Here is a 19,933-nt window from a genome sequence, read left to right on the forward strand (position 1 = left end):
ATACTGAATCCCTACTCACCCGAAATGAAAGATCAGTTTGTTTTCAGTTTAACAGGCATGTATTGAGTGTACACCATGCAAAGCCCTGGGGTTGAGTTTAGTGAGGGATATTAAATTCCAATTTCAATGTCCATAAATAAAGTTTTATTGTTCTAGGCCCTTGGGGTACATCAGCAAATCATTTCGGAGCTTACGTTCTAAAGAGGGTAGACAATGTAGCTGGAAGAGGATGGGGAAACCATATATAGGGAGGATTTTGAAGGCAGGGATTTGGTTTTATTAATCTTTGATTCCCCACTGTCAGGGCTGTAGGAATCACTCAATAATGCTTGTTTGCTGAATGAATGAATGAATGAATGAATGAGTGATCTTTGCCTTCTCATACTCAACTTACATTGTTTTTTCTTGATTAATTTCATTAGACAGCTCCATGATGACAATGGCATGTCTAACTTGTCTTGCATAAGTCCAGTGCCTATCACAGTGCCTGGCACACAGTAGGTGCTCAATTAACAGTATTTTAATGCATGGCTATGTCTTTGAAATTTTCATTCCCTTCATTTGCTATACCAGCCTGGGTTTCAAGAATATTACACTGATAACAACATTAATGAATCCCTACAAATAAACATTTGGAGAGGCGTCCTCAACCAAAGAGTGCTCATTGGTACCTCGACAGCCATTTCACAGGCCGTTGTGCCCTATAGGCACCCAGGAAAACATCGCCAACCACAGAAAGCCTGTAAATTCCTCTAACCAGAAGGGCTCTCCCCGCCCCCTCTCCCCGCGCCGCTCGCTCTGCCCTCCGCCTCCTCCTCTCCGCCCACTCTCCTGGCGGCGGCGGCTTTGTCTCGTGGGCAGGTCCCCGGCGGCTCCCTCCCCCGAACAGCTGCCGCCGAGGGAGGAAGCGGCGCGGGAGCTGTCCAGCACCCCGGTGCTGAAACCCCGACCGCTCGTCATCCACCAACACCATGTAAGGGCCATGAAAAGGGCTCGTCCTGGCGCAGCGCGGACATGGAGGAGGACTTATTCCAGCTAAGGCAGCTGCCGTGAGTATCATGGGGACGAGGGAGAGGCAGACAGGCTTTCCTTTAAAAAACGAAAACCTGCAGGGGGGCATCTCTGCATGGCCTCTTGAATGTAAAAGGAACTGTTGGAGAGGAAAGAATTAGGCCCCGAGGAGACAAGCCATTTTCCTATTCCAGCAGTCCAGCCTCTGTATCTCTGACTCAGTTCTGTTTTTCAGATCCGTCAGAATCTTATGGGGAGCTAGGGGTGTTATGTTTTCCCTTTTAATTGCTCGCAATCCTGAAGGGATTTTTGAGGTCTGTGTTTTAAGAAAGCATTAGCTGCTGTTTTGAAATGTGGACTGAATTGATGAGTCCATGCAATGACATCGGTTTTTCCCAGCCTTTTCTCCTATGCTGTGAAATTCCTAATTTTTCTGCAAGGTCCTTTGGAAGGGAATGGTTCTGCTATTGCAAAGTGGTTTCTAAAAAGCCGGAATACCTTCCTGGAGGGAAGGCTTGAGCAAAGTCTTGTTGTTTATGAAGTGTGTGAATGAGAGGGCTGAAACCTCTTGCCTTCTTCTGAATGAAAGGTTTTTGTAACAGCTAGCTAGAGTGAGACTCTGTCGATGGTTATCCTTGAGAACATCAGGAATACAAAGCTAGAGGATGAGAATTTTTAAGGGAGATCAAATTTGCTCTGAGAATCTTGGAGAAATACAACCAAGCCACAGAAAGGATAGGGGCCTTGTGGAGGGGTTTACGGATTTCTCCAACTACAAGCTGGTGGTGAATTGTTAAGCAAATTCCAAGACTATGAGAAGGGGCATTAACGGGGATTTTTGTTTTAATTTTTGGAAGCACTAGCCATTTGGATGGTGAAAGTAGACACTGTTTGGATTTGTTGTAAAGGATACATCATTGTTAGTGTACGTGTATTCTCTTGACTTAAATTTTTTTTTTCCTCTCCAAGCCACGGAGAAATTCTCCCAAGTGACTTTTAGTGTGACTGATACAGCTCTCTGAGGCTCTGAATACTGAAGGGTATTGTTAATGTTTACTTCTCAATCGGTGTAAAATTAATTTTCATTTCAAAATTTTAATTAAATTTTACTTTCAAGTTTTTATTAATCGATCCACAAATAGCATATCTTATGTAATCAGCATTATTTCACAAATGCCAAAGGATGCTCAGTTATAATATCCAGAGGTTGATGTACGAATACATAAAAATATACGCATCTGAGTGTAAGTCTTTCGAGGGAAACATACCACTTTCGTTGAAAATAAATATGTTCAAAAAAACCCTATTATCTCAAAATAAAAAAATAATTCAGAAAGTGGAATAGAAATCTGGTACTCAGAATAAGAACACAATACATATTAGAACTGCAGTTTACTGAGATAAATTTTCAAATAATGTCAGAGCATGTGAACTTTGCAGATTATTCAAAGATTCATGTATATTTAATCTATTCAGGTAAAGACATGACACCATTGTGACAATTCCTTCCTTAATGAGAAAGAAGGTAAAAATGATGAGGTTTTTATTTAAATTTAAAAATTATTTAGTTTTTTATACTAATGTATGTACTAATATAATCTATACACAGGGTAAATAAAGTTCAAAAAGAAGTACAAGAATAAAAAGTAGTCTCTCTCTTCCCAACCCACAGGTTAGGTTTCTTGGTTATTCTCTCTGATACTTTGACACATAAATACATGCAGTATCTATTAGCGAGGCCAAACTGTGTACTGGCTAAGAGCATTAACTCTGGAGTAAGACAAACTTGACTTCAGACCCTGGCTTTGTCACTTTCTGGTTATTTGACTTTGAGCAAGTGACTTAACCTTTCTGAGATTGAGTTCCCCTCACCATAAAATGGGGCTCACAATAGTCCTTGATTCACAGAGTTACTGTAACGGTCAAGTGAGATAATGTGTACCGAATGTCTGGTAGACACAAAGCATTTGACATATATATTAACTAATATTATAATTACATCTTGAAAACTCATTTATAAAAATACATATAGGCTCCCTATGCTGGAATCTTCAACATTGTAATCTGCAATTTGGGTGAAGTCAAAGTTAGCCCTGAAACGTGTTGACTTCTATTTATAAAAAGGAGCGAAGTCAAAGGAACAGCCACGTGAACCTGAGTGGGTTACAAATCACGACTTAGATGTTTTTTAAACCACACCCTGTGTATATTGTGCACAGATTGCAGGCAACAGATTTCCTGAGAGCAATATGGTTTTTTAAAAAAATCAGAATGCCTTGTAGAGGGTTGGCAAGAGTGGACTTTGGAACGGGCTCAGTCCTGCGGGAAGCCAAGTGTTAATAGACTATAAGCCACTAAGTAGTTTACAGGGTTCAGGGAGGGGGAAAGGGGCTGAGGGTGTCTAAGAAAACAGTCCCTCCTTGCACTTGGAAGCTCCTTCACACGGCTCTAGGATGGTTCATTCTTTGCAAACAACTTCTGCCTTTCACCTGCCGTCCATTCAGACACAGCACCATGTACAGGAGATTCGGAGGCTAAGATTTTGTATCTAGTTCGGCCTTATTGTGTGACCTTGTGCAAGTCAGACTTCTCTGGGTCTACCCTTTCTAGGATAACTTCTTGAAAGCAACTTTTGCAGACTACAGTGGTTGATTGGTTGATTGATTGATTCATTTTATTCATTTGGGCACCATCCTAGATACAAGGGACTCTACAACGGAATAAGAGAGACGTGGTTCTTGCCCTCAAGGAAGTCCCAGTCTGGAGCTGCAATGTCCAATATGGTCGTCAGTAGCCATATCTGGTTATTTAAGTTTAAACTTAAATTACGTAATTTGCATATGAGATCATTTCTATAGTATAATATACAATATAAAATGTAATTTATAAATAAAATACATGAAATTTGAAAAATCATTTTCTCAGTTGCACTAACCACATTTTGAGTGCTCGATAGCTGCATGGGGCTCGTGGCTACCATATTGGACAGCACAGGTCTAAAACATCTCCATAACCACGGAAAATTCTGTTGGACAGCACTGGACTGGTGCTGGGAGAGGCAGACATTGAACACATATCATTGCCCAATAATTTTGAGAATTGCTTTAAGGGCTGCAAAGGACAAGTGCAGGGTGCCATGAGACTAGTTCTAGATGGGGGAGTGGGAGGATCGGTGAAGGTTTCCTCGAGGAAGTGACATTGCAGTTGAGCCCCCAGAGATGTGTAGGAGTCATCCAAGGAAAGAGATGAGATGAGGAGTATTATGGACAAAGGGAACTATATGGGCAAAAGCAGTGAAGTAGGATAGAAGTGTTGAGTCTCAACATCTGGCCAGTGGAGGGAGCATACGAAACTAGTAGCTCGAGGGAGGCTGCAGAGAATGGCAGGGACCAGGCCATCCAGGGCCCTGTAGTCTGTGACAATGAGTTGGAATTTTATCCTGTGTTTGCCCCATCCAATTTCTCTCTCCCTTCTTTCCTACAATCTTTGTCTTCAAGATTAAACTTAAGTCCAATGACTCTCCCACTGACTTCTCCTGGGCTTAATCAACAGCAGGGGTGAAAGTGTGGGCTCTGAGGCAGGCAGACCTGGGTTCAAACATCTGGGTGGCCTTGGGCTAGTGACTTGATCTCCCCAAGGCTCGGTGTTCCTCCGTAAAGTCAAGATAATGGCACGGCTGTTGTGAAGATCAGGAGAGTGGTCATTGGGAAACTCTTAGCACAACACCTGGCTCCAGGTAAGGGTTCAATAAACAGTGCTCACGTTGTTTGTCTCCCTCCTCTCTAGAGTTGTTTCCCTTAACCTCCAACATCACCTAGAAGCCGTGGCCTCCTTTTCAAAACACTAAGAAAACGTTCCCCAAAGGGGGAGATTCCTGGCCAAGGAGGAGAGATGGGGTTTAATATCAGTCACTTCGCAGGCAAAAAAAAGCAGAGTTATTTCAATAGCCTAGGGATCCTCAAGGTCAACCCACCAAAACCTTTTAAAACATCAAGCTCGAGGCGGCTCACACCCCATCATTTCAAACACATGCCAGCCAGCCTCACCTCTAGGGCTATGTGTTTTAGTGACTTAAGGGGAACAATCTGGAGGCCAAATAAAGAAGGTCCTCTTGCAAAGAAGCCATTGCTTGGGTGATCTTAGGTTTTAGGGAAGATCATCCCAGGGTCTGCTGGTCCAGACAGTAGCTTTACAGCCCCAGTCAAACTCTTTTCTGGCTGTCTGCAAGAACTATGTCGATCTGTGTGTGAGTCATACGCTCTTGTGTATGCTCTTAGGCAACGTATTCACTTTCCTGAGACCGAAGGGGTGCCTGGGCCACCTTTAAAGGCATTTTCAACTTTGTGATTCTAAGCTCTCTAGATGGGTGTGCCTGGTACTATCCTGGTTAATGGAAATTATTCTGTTGTAATTATTAATTACATCTCTTTGACTCCGTAGTACATGGTTTCTCAACTTTGACACTCTTCGCATTTTAGACCAGATAATACTTTGTGGCGGGGGCTGTGCTATACCTTATAGGATGTTTAGTAGCGTCCCAGGCCTCTACCCACTAGCTGTCCCAGCCCCCCCACAAGTTGTGATGATCAAAAATGTCTCCAGACATTGCCAATGTCCCCTGGGAGACAAAAATCACACGCCATGGAGAACCATGACTCTGACGTATTTTAGTGTAGGCAATAAATTATTCAGTCTCTCTATTTCTAGAGCAGCTTTGGGTCCCTCCTTCAACCTCATTTCCCTGACTTTAGTCGTGTTAGGACCCTAGTACGTGTTCTACCAGCAACTCGTGCACCTTCCTTCATCCTCGGTATACCTTTGGTAAGAGACTCTAGGGTCCATGAGGACAGGAGCTCGGTCTCACACACAGAAGGTCCTCACGGGATGCTTACTGAATGAACGAATGAGTAAGTTACAAAGACAAGCTACCTGGGAAGTTGTCACACAGACCTCTGTCCCCCGCCCCCTCTATTGAAGCCAGGGCACAGAATGATGAAGTGCAGGGGCCTCTCTACTCAAGCAGACCTGGCTTCAAATCCTGCCTTTCCCGATAAATTGGGAGGTTAACTTTTTCTTCTCCAGGCCTCAGTTTCAAAAGCTTAGTGGAGCTAAGCACATGGTAAGGGCTTAATAGATGGTAACTGTTATTTATTTGTGATTGTTATCTTTTGTGCAGAATGTAAGCCAGTGGTCCGCTACCCAGGGAACAAGACCAACGCTATTCAGGTCGATGGGGGTGGCAGGAAAGTACAAACAAATAAAATCCACGGAAAACTAAAATTTCCTTTAATTATGGACTTCTAGATATTCAGGAATGGAATAAAAGCCATTGTATCCAAACATTTACAATAAAAGCCATTTACAGTAAAAGCCATTGTATCCAAACCCTTATACCTTATCTCCCTAATCCAGGGCAGGAGGGCATCAAGTGGTGGCTTTCAAACGTCTGTGGCCACCATCAATGGCTTATTAAGATTCAGATCCCTGGGCTCTACTCTGCGGAGATGGACCAGCCTTAGGTCAGGAGAGTGACCCAGGAATTGGCATTTTAGTTAGTTCCCTAGGGGTGTTCTTGGCCTCAGAGAAGCATCAGCTAATTGGTTGAGACCACAGGCTGTGGAACTACTCAGGCCAGTGACTGTAGTACCCTACCTACTATCTAGGGAACCTGGGCCAATTGGTGTAATATCTCTGGGCTTCTATTTACTTGTTTATAAATTGGGATATTAATAACACCTTCCTCCCAGGGTTGTTGAAGAGATTATATACGATAGTAAGTATATATAGCCTGTAGGCATACCAAAGTGCTACATATTAAATATCATCCCCCTTGGGTCCACTCAGACGGATACCCCAACTCTCCTAGACCATCTCTCACGAAGGTGAGCTCACTGCCTCTGAAAGCAGCCTTTTTCATCTCTGGACTTCGCTGCCTAAGAAGGCTCCCCAGACTGTGCTGAAATCTGCTCCCCTCTTCTCTACACCCAGAAGCTCAAGCTCTGGTCTCGGGATCCAAGTTGAACAAGCACCATCCTTCACATGCCCAAACCTCAAATACTTGAAGACAGAGGTCCAGCCCCTGAAAAGGTGCTTCCCAAACCACACAGGTCAGGGGGTGCCCAGGTCTTGTCTCGAACGAAACAAAAAGCAAGCCCTTTTTTAGGGGACCTTGGCAATTTCCACTGCTCTGGGTCCATGGCATGTAATCCCATTTGCCAATAGGTCTCAGATTCCAAAGAAGGCCCCCTGTGACACAGCTGAGCTCCTGTGACAAAATGGAGGGGTACTGGTCATCAGCATTGCTGACTGAGCTCCCTAAACAAGTGGGCGCTTGTTACGCCTTGCAGACCGGTCTCCCAGGAAAGATGTCTTCCTCTACTGATTGGGGGGGGCGGTGGGGAAGGAGGCCAAATGACAAAAGCTTCAGCTCCCTCCATCCTTTCCCCACTGTAGTCCCCCTACCAAGCCACCGCCACTTCTCTCACAGCTGACCACACAGCCTCTTCTCTGGTCTCCATGATTCTTTCTTGACATCCTTCTATGTTAAGCATGCCTTTTATTTTCTAGTCTAGTGTTTTGACATCTTGGGGCTTAGCTGACCCTGGAGGGATTGTCCCTCCCCGAGTTAACTAGTAATGATTCACCTGCCAGTGTTTGTGCACAAAGTAACCAATCCAGAGCCACTCTTTACCTGCTCTCATCACCCCAGGGCCAAGTACCAGAGAGCCCCTGTGCCCCGGAACCGGCTGACATTATTCAAACTGGCCAGTCCCCAGCCTGCTTACCCTGCCTCGCCTCTTGCTTCCTGTGGAAGCCAGGAGAAGGGCTCTTGTCCACCTTTTCCCCTCTGCCTTTTCACCCACTCAGGCACTTCCCCATATGGTGCCTAAGGTGTGGCAGGCTCCTCTTCTGATCTGGGAGTATAACAGGGTGTATTTTCTCCCCGGCAGTCATCTCTTAACCTGTTGGCCTTGCTATATCTAACTAATATTAAAACCTGTATTTTAAAACACTCTCCACGATCTCTTCCTCCTCTTGTGGAAACATGTGCCTGATGAGTGATCTTCTCAAAGCCAACTCTGATCATCTTCCACCCTCTCCTGCCTGCTTGAAAACTTTCAATGGCATCCCCTTGGTCTCAGGAGAATGTAGAAATTCCTCACTGTGGTGTGCAGAGCTCTGAGTGATCCAGTCCATCTCTCCGACCTCCACACCTTGGTCCTGCCTCTGGGCCTTTGCACCAGCCATTCTCCCTGCTCCCCCCCCCCCACCATCTCTGCACCATGCTCCTTGACCTCTTGATTTCAGCCTCCTTAGGGAGGTCTACTCTGACTCCTCCTTCTTCCAATTGTTCTTTATCTTGGCACCCCTTTTGTTTCCTTCTCAAGATCAATGCATGCGCAAATGTATTATAATTTCTTTGTTTACCATCTCCCCAACTAGAGCACCGGCCCCATGAGGGCAGGAACCACATCTATTATTTTGTTCCCTTTGGTATCTATCCCAGCACTCAGCACACGGTCAGCGCTCACTCGGTAAATACTGAAATACTGGATGATTGTGCCAGGCTCTGTGAGATACTCTGTCTATATTGACGCCTTTCGTCTCCATGGCAACCTTGTGAGGCGGCCATTGCCATCTCCATCCAAGACTCAGAGAAGTAAAGTAACCTAGCTGCGGTCACACAGCAATGGAGTGGTATGACAGGGGATCCAAACCCAGGTCAGTCTGTGTGCCAGAGGTGGACTCTCTTCTCCCCTGGGGCAGACCACCTCTCTTCAAGACAGTACACTAACTGCCACCCTGTGAAAATCAGTTAGGAGTAAGCTTCCTTTTTGGTCTGGTAGATTCATCAACTCAGAGGATCAAAGCCCAGAAGCTCAGATGAAAAGAGAAGACACTTCCTTATCTAAAATACCCTAACGGAGTCTCAGACCCTAATTTAAGGTACTGGAGCGAATTACATGATGGTACAAACAAGACCTTTAAGTTGACAGCTATCTCCTCAAGCTCTTCTCTTCTTTAAATAGCAAAATTATGTGAAATAAATGTTCTCTGCTATTTTGGTAAATTACATGCTGTATATACACAACAAATGCCAAGAAATTGTGAGCCAACCTGTTTCAGAGCCCTCATACACTTAACGTATGTCACTGCGATTTTATCTTTCGTATCACATTCCCCCCCCCACCCCCCCACCCCCGGCCTTGGGAGATCTTGGCTCCGATGGTTGATAAATACTTTTAGGAACATGACCGATTCAAAATGTAGTCTGGCCAATTTCTGAGTGTAATTTAGTGTCAAAGGTCTCTCGGTACATCTGTCTCAAAACAAGTTTTCCTAAATAAAGGTGCCCTGGCTTCTAGTGGTATGCCAGGGTAGGAATGTGAACAGATCCTGGTTTACAACTGCAGGGAGGTCAGCCACTTTCTCAGAGTCACATTTCGCAAAGGTCAGAATACTCTGAGCTCAGGCAGAAAGGTGACTTGAGTGGGGCCAGGTCAAGGGAAACTCAATGCCCACGATTTTCCCATGAACCTTCATAGCAGTCCTGCCAGCTATGCTTAGCAGATGCCACATGATCAACAAGAGCTCTGTAAATAGTTGCTATTGTGATTTGTACGGATGACTAATGAAATAGATGCGCAGGTTAAAAATCGCAAACATTGCAGAAAGGTCCAAAATGAAAAGTGAAAAAAATTTCCTTCCCATGCCAAAAGTCCCCATTCCCAATACAGTCCTTCTCCCCAGAAGCAACCAGTCTTTGGTTTCTTAGCGATCCTTCCAGAACGCCTAGGACTGTGGAAACATAAACACTCTACGGCAGCCCTTCTCAGACTTGGACCCACACACAAATTGTCTGGGGACCTGGTTAAAATGCAGATGCTGACTCAGTAGGTTGGGGTCAGGGCCTGGCACTCTGAATTTCTAACAAGCCTGTAAGGGATGCTGGGGCCCCTAGTTCAAGACCACACTTAAATCTTAGTAACAAAGGACCTAGATCACAGGACCATATTCTCGTGTATTTAATGATAAACCCCAGGGCACCTGGGTAGCTCAGTCAGTTAAGCGTCTGACTCTTGATTTCAGTTCAGGTCATGATCTCAGGGTCGTGAGATTGAGCCATGTGTTAGGCTCCGCGCTGGGCGTGGAGCCTGCTTAAGATTTGCTCCCTCCGGGGCGCCTGGGTAGCGCAGTCATTAAAGCGTCTGCCTTCGGCTCAGGGCGTGATCCCGGCGTTCCGGGATCGAGTCCCACATCGGGCTCCTCCGCTGGGAGCCTGCTTCTTCCTCTCCCACTCCCCCTGCTGTGTTCCCTCTCTCGCTGGCTGTCTCTCTAGTCACATAAATAAATAAAAATCTTTAAAAAAAAAAAAAAAAAAGATTTGCTCCCTCCTTCTCCCTCGGCCCCTCCCCCGGCCCCATGCCCACTCTCTCTCTCTAAAAAAATAAAATAATAAGCCCCAACAATCTTTTCCTGTTGGCTCTTACAGATCAACTCCTGTGTGTGTGTGTGTGTGTGTGTGTGTGTTTATTGTGGTAAAATATACATAAGATAAGATTTACCATTTCGACAATTTTAAGCATACAGTTAGCAGCGTTAAGTACATTCACACTGTTGTGCAACCATCACCACCATCCGTCTCCAGAACCTTTTCATTTTCCCCAACTGAAGCTGTCCTCATTAAACACTAACTCCCTCTTCCTTGAGCCCCTTGGCAATTGCTATTCTACTTTCTCTCGTGAATTTGACGATTTAAGCCCCTTCATATAGGTGGACTCCCACAATATTTGTCCTTTCAGTTCAGACTTATTACATTTAGCAGAATATCTTCAAAGTTCATCACGTTGTGGCATATGTGAGAATCTCCTCTTTTTTCAAGGCTGCTTAATATTCCATTGTATGTACCCACCACACTTTGTCCATTCACCCATTGATGGACACTTGGACTGTTGTGATATTGTGATACGGATGAACAAACAAATTTTTTTTCACATTTTCCTAAGTGGATGGGCCATAATCTATGCAATCATTCCTCTCCTGATGATTGTTGCTGGCTTTGCTGCAAACAGCTGGCTAGCACCAGAAAGGACTATAGCAGAACGATTGGGAGTGGAGACTCTGAAGTCAAGTGGCTTTGCCAGCGTCTGGCTTAGACCCTTGCTGTGTGACCTCAGGCGAGCTCCCGGCCCATCTGAGCGTGACTGCCCTAAAAGGGGGTTAGCGACAGCGAAGATGACCTAAGGTAATCGGTGCAGAGCACAAACATGGCCCTTGACACACGGCAGGCTAACAGTGTGTATCAGCCATTGTTTGCAGGGTAAGTCATCGCTTACTCGTGTCTGTCCCTGCAACGAACTGCCAGTAGCACAATTCTGAGTGGGAGCACAGAGCACTGAAAATTTTGAAAGCTATCACCGAGTACCTTCCTCAAAGTCGCAGCGGTCACTGTTCCGGCACAGGAAAGAAGCGTGGAGCTCCGGACGGTCCTTGAGGAGAGGATGTGATGCAAGCAGGAGTCAGGGAGATTATCGGGCCTCAGAATCATTTCCTTCCATGAGGTTACCCTCAGACTCAAGGGTGATCCATCGACTTCCCTTCACCCCTAAAAGTGAGGTGAGAATGCACGTAAAGGTCCATTTGCCTCCCTCATCTGATACTCCTCTATATTTCCATCTCCCATGAATACCTTGGGGGGGCTATGTATGTTTCTGAGTGGGGGGTTGCTTCTTGGGGACAGGGAGTCCCACGTCTTTGCAATTCCTTCCCATTTAATACCACCCCTACTCAGCAGGCTGCAGAGCGGAAATGTCACCTCCCCCAGCTAGCCTTTGATGGTGTTCATTATTTGTAGCAATTCTCACAACGTGCAAGATAGCTATGTAGCGATACGCACACAGACACACACACCCCTTTTTAAATGCCTGCCCCCCTCCCCAGCAGACCGTGAGCACCACAGGAAGGAGTCTAAGTCTGTTTGGCTCACCTCTGAAACCCCAGCAGTACCTTTGGACTTGCTACAAGGCAGGTGCTCAATAAATTTTTGTTGAATAAATGAGCAAATGGATTCCGGTAACATCAGCGGCAGTATTAAGGGTTGAGGATTTTTTTGGGGGGTGGGGATGGTGAAATACACCTAACATAAATGTATCATTTTAATCATTTGTAAGTGTCCAATTCTGTTGCATTAAGTACGTTCCGACGGTTGTGCAACCAGCACCACCCTCCATCTCCAGGACTGTTTCACCTTCTCACACTGAAACTCTGGCCCCATTAAACACTAACCCCCCTCCCGTTCCTCCTCCCCGAGCCCCTGGCCATCGCTATTCTGCTTTGTCTCCATGAAATTGACTACTCTGAGTATCTCAAATGCGGAATCATCTAGAGTCTGTCATTCTGTGACTCACATATTTCACTTCGCATGACCTTTTCAAGGCTTATCCCTGTTGTAGCACACATTGGTACTTCCTTCCTGTATAAGACTGAATAGTATCCCATTGTGTGGATGGACCACATTTTTTTTTAAAGATTTTATTTATTTATTCGACAGAGATAGAGACAGCCAGCGAGAGAGGGAACACAAGCAGGGGGAGTGGGAGAGGAAGAAGCAGGCTCATAGCGGAGGAGCCTGATGTGGGGCTCGATCCCATAACGCTGGGATCACGCCCTGAGCCGAAGGCAGACGCTTAACCGCTGTGCCACCCAGGCGCCCCTGGATGGACCACATTTTGATTATCCATCCGTTCAGCTCCTCATGACCACCTGGCTTGCTCCCACCTTTGGGGCTATCATGAAGATGGGTGTACATTCACGATGGCATATGACCGTCCCCTCTATCTGGTTTCAGAGAGTTTTCATCACCCCAAACAGAAACCTTGTACCATTAGGGAGTCACTCCCCATTCCCCCTCCCCCAGCCCCTGGCAACCACTAATCTGCTTCCTGTCTCATCTCTGTGCATTTGCCTGTTCTGGATACTTCACAAAATGGAATCCTACAACGTGCGACCTTTCGTGTCTGGCGTCTTTCACTCAGAGTATTGTTTCAAGGCCCCTCCGTGTTGTAGCATGTGTCTGTGGTTTGAGGGCTCCTACACGGTGGCGTGCTGCAGACGACTTGTACCAGCTCTAAGAGCAGATTGATTGTTAAATGTTCAGAAATTTTTGGAACCTGTTATTTAACCATTGACGGGTTGAAATTTGTCACATGTAACAACCTGGATATTGTCATATGCTACACATCCTTATGGTTTGGGGGGTTTTCGTTGAGAGTCCATTTATAGGCATACCACTGGCTTGAGAACACGCCCATGGTCTCCATCAGCAAGCCCCCTAAATCTACCCCCAATAAATACATACTCGGAATAACACTGCGTTCTTGCTGGCAAGTACTGCTTAAATGAAGCCCCAGACCCCAACCTCTAACCAGATTTCTGGGCCTCGGGCAGTCTGTCTCCTGACCTTTGCTCCCAGGTGACACCTGCCTCCAGGCTCTAAGGGAGCCTCCAGCTCCAGATGGCAGGGACATTTGTCTGGGTCTGTATCACAGGGGTTCTGGGCCTGTCAGACGAGGCTGACGAACTACAGGCACCCATCTCAACCAACAAAGTAGGGGCTCCTTTCCTCGGCACGACTGCTTCATGATGGGCATGGGGCAGGCAGACAGCAGAATCATCCGTCTGGCTCTGATGCACTAAATCAGTCCCCAGATCGGCAACAGCAGTGCCACCTGGGCACATGTCAGAAATGCAAAATCTCAGTTTCTGGCTGAGACCTTCTGAATTGGACCCTCCGGGAGTGGGGCCCAGACATCGGCGTTGTGACCAGCCTTGAGGGGCTTCTAAGGCTCCCTCCAGATCAAAACCCCTGCACCGATGTGATGACCTGCAGAGTTGTCAGCCAGGCTGGAATGAAGCTGTGCCTCTTGATTCCCGCTCTAGAACACACCATTCCCCACTGTCTGCCAAGTTTCGTACATAGGCCTGCTCAGTTCAGGCCTCACCTTCATTCCCCAGACACATGTGAATTCTGGGGAGAGATGCTCAGTGATTAGGACCTAGGGCTCTAAGAGGAAAGCCAACCAGGTTGATCCTCAACTCCTTCAAGCTGTGTGACCTTGGATGAGTGCCTTAACCTCTCTGAGCATTTGTTTCCTCATCTGTAAAATGGGGACAATAACAGTACCTAGTTCCTAGGTGAATTGGCAGGGTGACAGGAGAGCATGTGAAAGGCTTAGAGCATCTCTCTGTGCATATAACAAGTGCTCAATAGAAACAGCGGTATGGTTTGAGAGCTATTATCGAAGAAATTGGAGGGAGGGGAATTCAATGTTTGCACAGTGCTTTAGATTTGTCTGCATAATCACTCTGGAGGGGCTTATTTGTAGCAGATGCCACTGGTGCCTGTCCCAGATCCCCTTTACCACGCTGGTGCGTCTCCCGGTTGCCCCCAGGGTTGGCTGCTGACAGCTCACAGCTGCAGTCTGCTCTAGAAGATTGTCCCCCTCACCTGGGGACATCCTGGGAGGTTATGCCCTCCACCCCCTGGGAGGGATGTGCCCATGCTTGACCCATGTGAGCCCAGCCCCCACACCTCTGGGTGGGACCATCTCAGTGGCGTAATTCACATTCCAGAGCTCCCCATCGGATCAGATTCCAGCAGAAACCACCTCCCATTTATCTTGTCCCCCTGCCTGGTCCTGCCAGGACCCTCACTTCCCAATGCAAGTACTTCCTTAACAAATCATCGCACAAGAATTCCCCAACTCATTTTTGCCGAAATGGAAGACTTTATCATAAAATTCATTTGAAATCTCAAGGGACCCAGAATAGCCAAAGCAATCTTGAAAAATAAGAACAAAATTAGAGGCCTCACACTTCCTGATTTCAAACCTGATTACAAAGCTGCAGCAATGAACACAGCGTGGTAGTGGCCTAAGGAAAGACAGAGACCGATGGAATAGAATGGAGAGCTCAGAAATAAACCCTCACATATACGGACGGCCAAGTGATTTTTGACAAGCATGCCAAGACCATTGGATGGGGGTGAAGGACAGTCTTTTCAACAACTGGTGCTGGGAAATCTGAATATCCACCTGCCAAATAATGAAGTTGGACCCTCACCTTATACCCTACACAAAAATTAACTCAAAATGGATCAAAGACCTAACCCTATAAAAAGCTCTTAGAAGAAAATAAAAGGAAAAAGACTTGTGGCATTGGATTTGGCTGGACGATATCACAATCAAAAACTTGCGTGCATCAAAGGACACAGTCCACAGCATGATCAGGCCACCTGCGGAATGGCAGAAAACATTTGCAAATCGCCTCTCAGATAAGGGGTTAATACCCAGAATATACCAACAACAACGAAAACCCCCGAACAACCTGATTTCAAAACGGACAGAAGACTGAAGCAGACGTTTATTTCAAAGAAGATATACAAATGGCCAATAAACACATGAAAAGAGGCTCAATTTTAGGGAAATTCAAATCAAAACCACAATGAGATACTTTTTCACACCCCTTAGAATGGCTTTTATCCAAAAAGTGAAACATGGTAATATCGGCAAGGATGTAGAAACGCTGGAAACGTCCCTCACTGATGATGGGAAGGTAAACGAGTGAAGCTGCCTTGGGATAGAAGATGCATGTTCCTCAGAAAATTAAACATAGAATTATCATGTGATTCAGCAATTCCACCTCTGGGTATAGATCCAAAAGAAGTGAAAGCAGGGACTCAAACAGATACTTGCACACCCACGTTCACAGCACTATTCACAGCAGCCAAAAGGCAGGAGCAACCCAAGTGTCCACCGATGCATAAATGGTTTAAAAATTGTGGTATATTATGTAGCCTCGAAAAGGGAAGGGCGGTCTGACACGTGCTGCAACATGATTGAGCCTTGAGGACATTATTCTAAGTGAAAGAAACCAGTCACAAAAGCACAAATACTGTGTGATTCCACTTACACGAGGCACCTAGACTAGGCAAAGTCATAGACAGAGAGCCGAACGGTGGTTAGTAGGGGCTGGAGGGAGAGGGGAAGGGGGAGTCAGCGCTTGATGCGTAGAGTTTCAGCTTGTGAAGATGAAGAATTCTGGAGACGGACGGTGGTGATGGTTGCACAACAGTGTGAATGTGCTGATGTCACATGATCATACACTTACAAATGATGAAAGTGACACATTTTATTTTGTGTATACTTGACCGCAACTGAAAAAAAAAAAAGAATCTTACCTTAGGCTTGGCTTCTAAGGAATCCAATTTATGCCACAATTATCACACCCAATTTAGAGAGGAGGTACACTGAGGCTCGGAGTGACTACAGATATATCTTATATATCTATTATCTTATAGTAATAGTCAGCACCACTTTGTTCCTGTGAGGATTAAATCGAATAATGATGCATGTAAAGACCCCTGATCAAGGAAGAGCATTAAGCAAAAGGATGTGGGAGAAGGAAACCAGAGAGGAGCCATGGTGACTTCAACTGAATTATGGTTGAATGTTGGCAATTTTCCATGGTTCAACCTAACAGCAGTGTTTGATCCTTAAGCTGGACCAAAGCAAAATATTTCTGTCATTGTTTTCTACATAATAGTATATGCTTTCAATATCTCAAAATAGAATATGTTTAGGGAATAAAAATTAGAGTAGGTAGGGAGGAATAGAAGGGTTTGGAGGGGAGCATCTTGTCTTTGGCTGGAAATACAAGGGTTTGATCTGACAGGCATCAGGCGGAGCCCTGGCTCCGTGTCTCTCGAGCTGTGTGACTGTGGGTGAGTCATGTGAGGTCTAGGGCCTCCGTTTTCTTGTATGAAAAGGGGTGGTCATGACCCCAACCTCAGCAGATCAAGTGCATGGGAAACGCCAGCATGAGCTCGATGCTGCTGGACCGTGGTGATGCTCGACAGCATGGAGGGCTAGCTCCAGGCTTTAGTCGGACTGGACGGTCCTGCAAACCCCGGGCTCTGTGCTCCGTGCTATGTTTCTAGCCCAAGGCGAGCTTGACAGTGCCAGCTTTCCAGGCCCAGCCTCGTCAGTGAGTGGGGGTTCAGGTATTTACAAGATTGCTGTGATTTCATCTATGTTTTTCTCCTTTCCAACTCCACCAGCAGAAATGTTGCCTACGCTTCTGCAATTTGAAGGTTTACCCTTTCTATGCCAGAGCCCCAGTTATTCTTTGGTGAAATACATGGAAGAACGCAAGTTAATTAATTAATTAATTATAATAATAGCGGTATGTTTTACTTAGATATTTCTGTTTTACCTTGTTAAAACATTGCCCAAATTTGCCCCCTAGCCATTCATGCCTGTGACACTCCAGACTTTTTTTTTTCAAAGCCCTGATAAGAACAGGCATTACTCATTCGTTGTCACTCTCTGGGGGTGCCTGGGTGGCTCAGTCGGTGAAGCGTCTGCCTTCAATTCAGGTTATGATCCCAGGATCCTGAGATCGAGACCCGAATTGGGCTCCCTGCTCAGCGGGGAGTCTGTTTCTCGCTCTCCTGTCTGTGCACTTTCTCTCTCTCTCAAGTAAATAAAATATTTAAAAAAAAAAAATCTATCACTCTTTCCTATGACGGGAGGGACACCTCTATCCTGTCTCTGCTATGACCCCAAAACCCAGCACAGGGCTGGCAGACAGCAGGAGTTTTGCAGTTGGGAGTGAGAGAGTTGGAAGGACACAGGTAATTTTGCTGCTGAGCCCCAGAAGAAGAGATTGCTGCTCAGAGAAACCAAGGCTTGCCCAGAGTAACAAGAAAAAGCATAATTTAAAGGAGTGTATTGCAAAGTGGAGTCCCTGGGTCTCAAACGCAAAGGCCTACAAGGACAAATGGGTAAGTGCCAAGTGAGAGGAACACAGAACACACATAAGGCTAAGTGGCAAGAGACTCTCAGGGCCAGAGGTCATTTGGAGAGGAAGAGACTGTGGTCAGCCGCAGTGGGTCCTGTCTGCAGGGAGCACACTACCTGAATCTGGCCACACGGCTCCCTTACAGGAATGTGGGACCAGATGACCAGATACTCTACTCTTTTTTTTTTTTTTTTCCAAAGTAATCTCTCCAGCCAATGTGGGGCTCAAACCCACAGCCCCAAGATCAAGAGTCACATGCTCTACCAACTGAGCCAGCCAGGTGCCCCAGATACTCTACTTTTTGAAGAAACATGAGGAATCTGGCTTTTTACATTATTTCTCCCAATTTAAAAATGTGGGTGTCCATTTTAAGTTAAAAAAAAAAATACTGTGTGGGCAATTTTCTGTGGGCATAATGTAACCCCTAGGTGACCAAATTGTTACCTCTGTTCCATACCGAGAGACTAATCTAAATTCTGAAACACATGTAATTCCAAACAGTATTTACATCTAGTACAAAGATATCCTCTTTCACATCGCCTAACACGTGAGTAAGGTCCCCCTGGAGTTGTGCAGTGTCCAACCGATACAAATGTATGTGGCAGCCCTGATATGTAACTCTTGAAGCTGTCACACCCCCCACCAGTCCAACTCCATAGACATGCCAACGCCCTTCCCCCCACATCCATTCTATTCTCTGGACCATAAGGAAAAGTGTTTCACCTGTCTTGGGCCCAAGATGCAGCAAGGCCATCAAAGGGAGGTTCTAGCTATCATGACCAGATTTGCTCTGTCCTCTAGGGTGGTGAAATTCCGTCGCACGGGCGAGAGTGCAAGGTCAGAGGATGACGCGGCTTCAGGAGAGCATGAGGTCCAGATTGAAGGGGTCCGTGCAGGCCTAGAGGCTGTCGAGCTGGACGATGGGGCAGCTGTGCCCAAGGAGTTTGCCAATCCCACTGACGGTGAGAGGGCTCTGCAGTTGGGACATCAGCCTGGCCCACAGTCAGGGGCTCTAAGGTGCCAGAGTGACCTCCCCAGATCGTGCTCTCAGAGGCTTCTAGTGAAGGGGCAGGTAGGAGGGCTGGGAGGGCCCAGAGGTGACCCTGGAAGCGTGGGCTGGGCCTCCATGGCTTCCTCCAGCAGATAAGGTTACATCACAATCCCGCCAGTCAGCTGCACTGCATAACCCTCAGCTGAGGACAGCAGCAACAATGATGGTGACAGTGCTGATGACGACGCTGGTGGTGGGGATGAGGGTGACGATAACCATGGTGACAGGAGCAGCTGACATAGGCTGAGCATTTACTCCGGGCCAGGCACCGCGCAAAGCCCTTTACACATATGACCCATTTCATCTTCACACCAGTTCCAATTCGAAATATTATGCTCCTCTTCCCCATTTTGCAGGAGAGAAAACTGAAGCACAGAAAGACTCAGTATCTTGCCCAGGGTCACACAGCTGAAAATTAGCGAAGCTGGGCGCACAGCCAGGCAACCCGGCCTCAGAGCGCGTATTCTAACCTTGTGCTCCTCTGAGTAGAGCTGGTCAAACAAGAGACCTGAGCTGGGGCCTTCGGACCTGGTCTCCCCTCACACATGATGCTGATGGACGAAAACATTCCACGCATCGCCGAAAGGCCTGAGATTCCCAACATGAGAGAGGGTTAAGGCCTTAAACCCAAAGCCTGGCCGGGGTGGGAGATCTGCAGAGGCAGTGGCCGGGGAGGGGACAGGCCGTGGTTTGGGAGCAGCGGCTTTACTCCCGGGCTGATCTGGGCTCAGCTCCCAGAGCCATACTGCGGCCGCTGCGTGACGCTGGGCAAGTCATGTCTTCCTCTGCAGCATGGAGCTGGGGCTGGCCCTGAACGAATAGCTGAGACAGGGACTAAATGGGACGGTGTACGTCAAGGTCTTCGTGCAGTGCCTGGCCCACGGTGAGCAATCAGACACACACCATTGTTTTATGTATTACTCTTTTTTTTTTTTTTTAAAGATTTTATTTATTTATTCGACAGAGATAGAGACAGCCAGCGAGAGAGGGAACACAAGCAGGGGGAGTGGG

At 46.5% G+C, this 19,933-nt stretch overlaps 1 protein-coding gene across 1 annotated transcript in view; it reads left to right on the forward strand.

The window, feature by feature from the left end:
* The first annotated feature begins 868 nt into the window (after window positions 1-868).
* SVOP (SV2 related protein) overlaps window positions 869-19,933 on the forward strand; it is a 68,738-nt gene continuing 49,673 nt past the window's right edge. The window contains exons 1-2 of the mRNA XM_045791501.2: window positions 869-1,049; window positions 18,673-18,833. Coding sequence (XP_045647457.1) covers window positions 1,015-1,049; window positions 18,673-18,833 — 196 coding nt within the window. The 5' untranslated portion in view covers window positions 869-1,014. The remainder of the gene's footprint in view (window positions 1,050-18,672; window positions 18,834-19,933) is intronic.

Source organism: Ursus americanus, chromosome 30 (genome assembly GCF_024610735.1).
Source record: "Ursus americanus isolate L20-20 chromosome 30, mUrsAme1.1.p, whole genome shotgun sequence".
In the NCBI taxonomy this organism is placed as follows: domain Eukaryota; kingdom Metazoa; phylum Chordata; class Mammalia; order Carnivora; family Ursidae; genus Ursus; species Ursus americanus.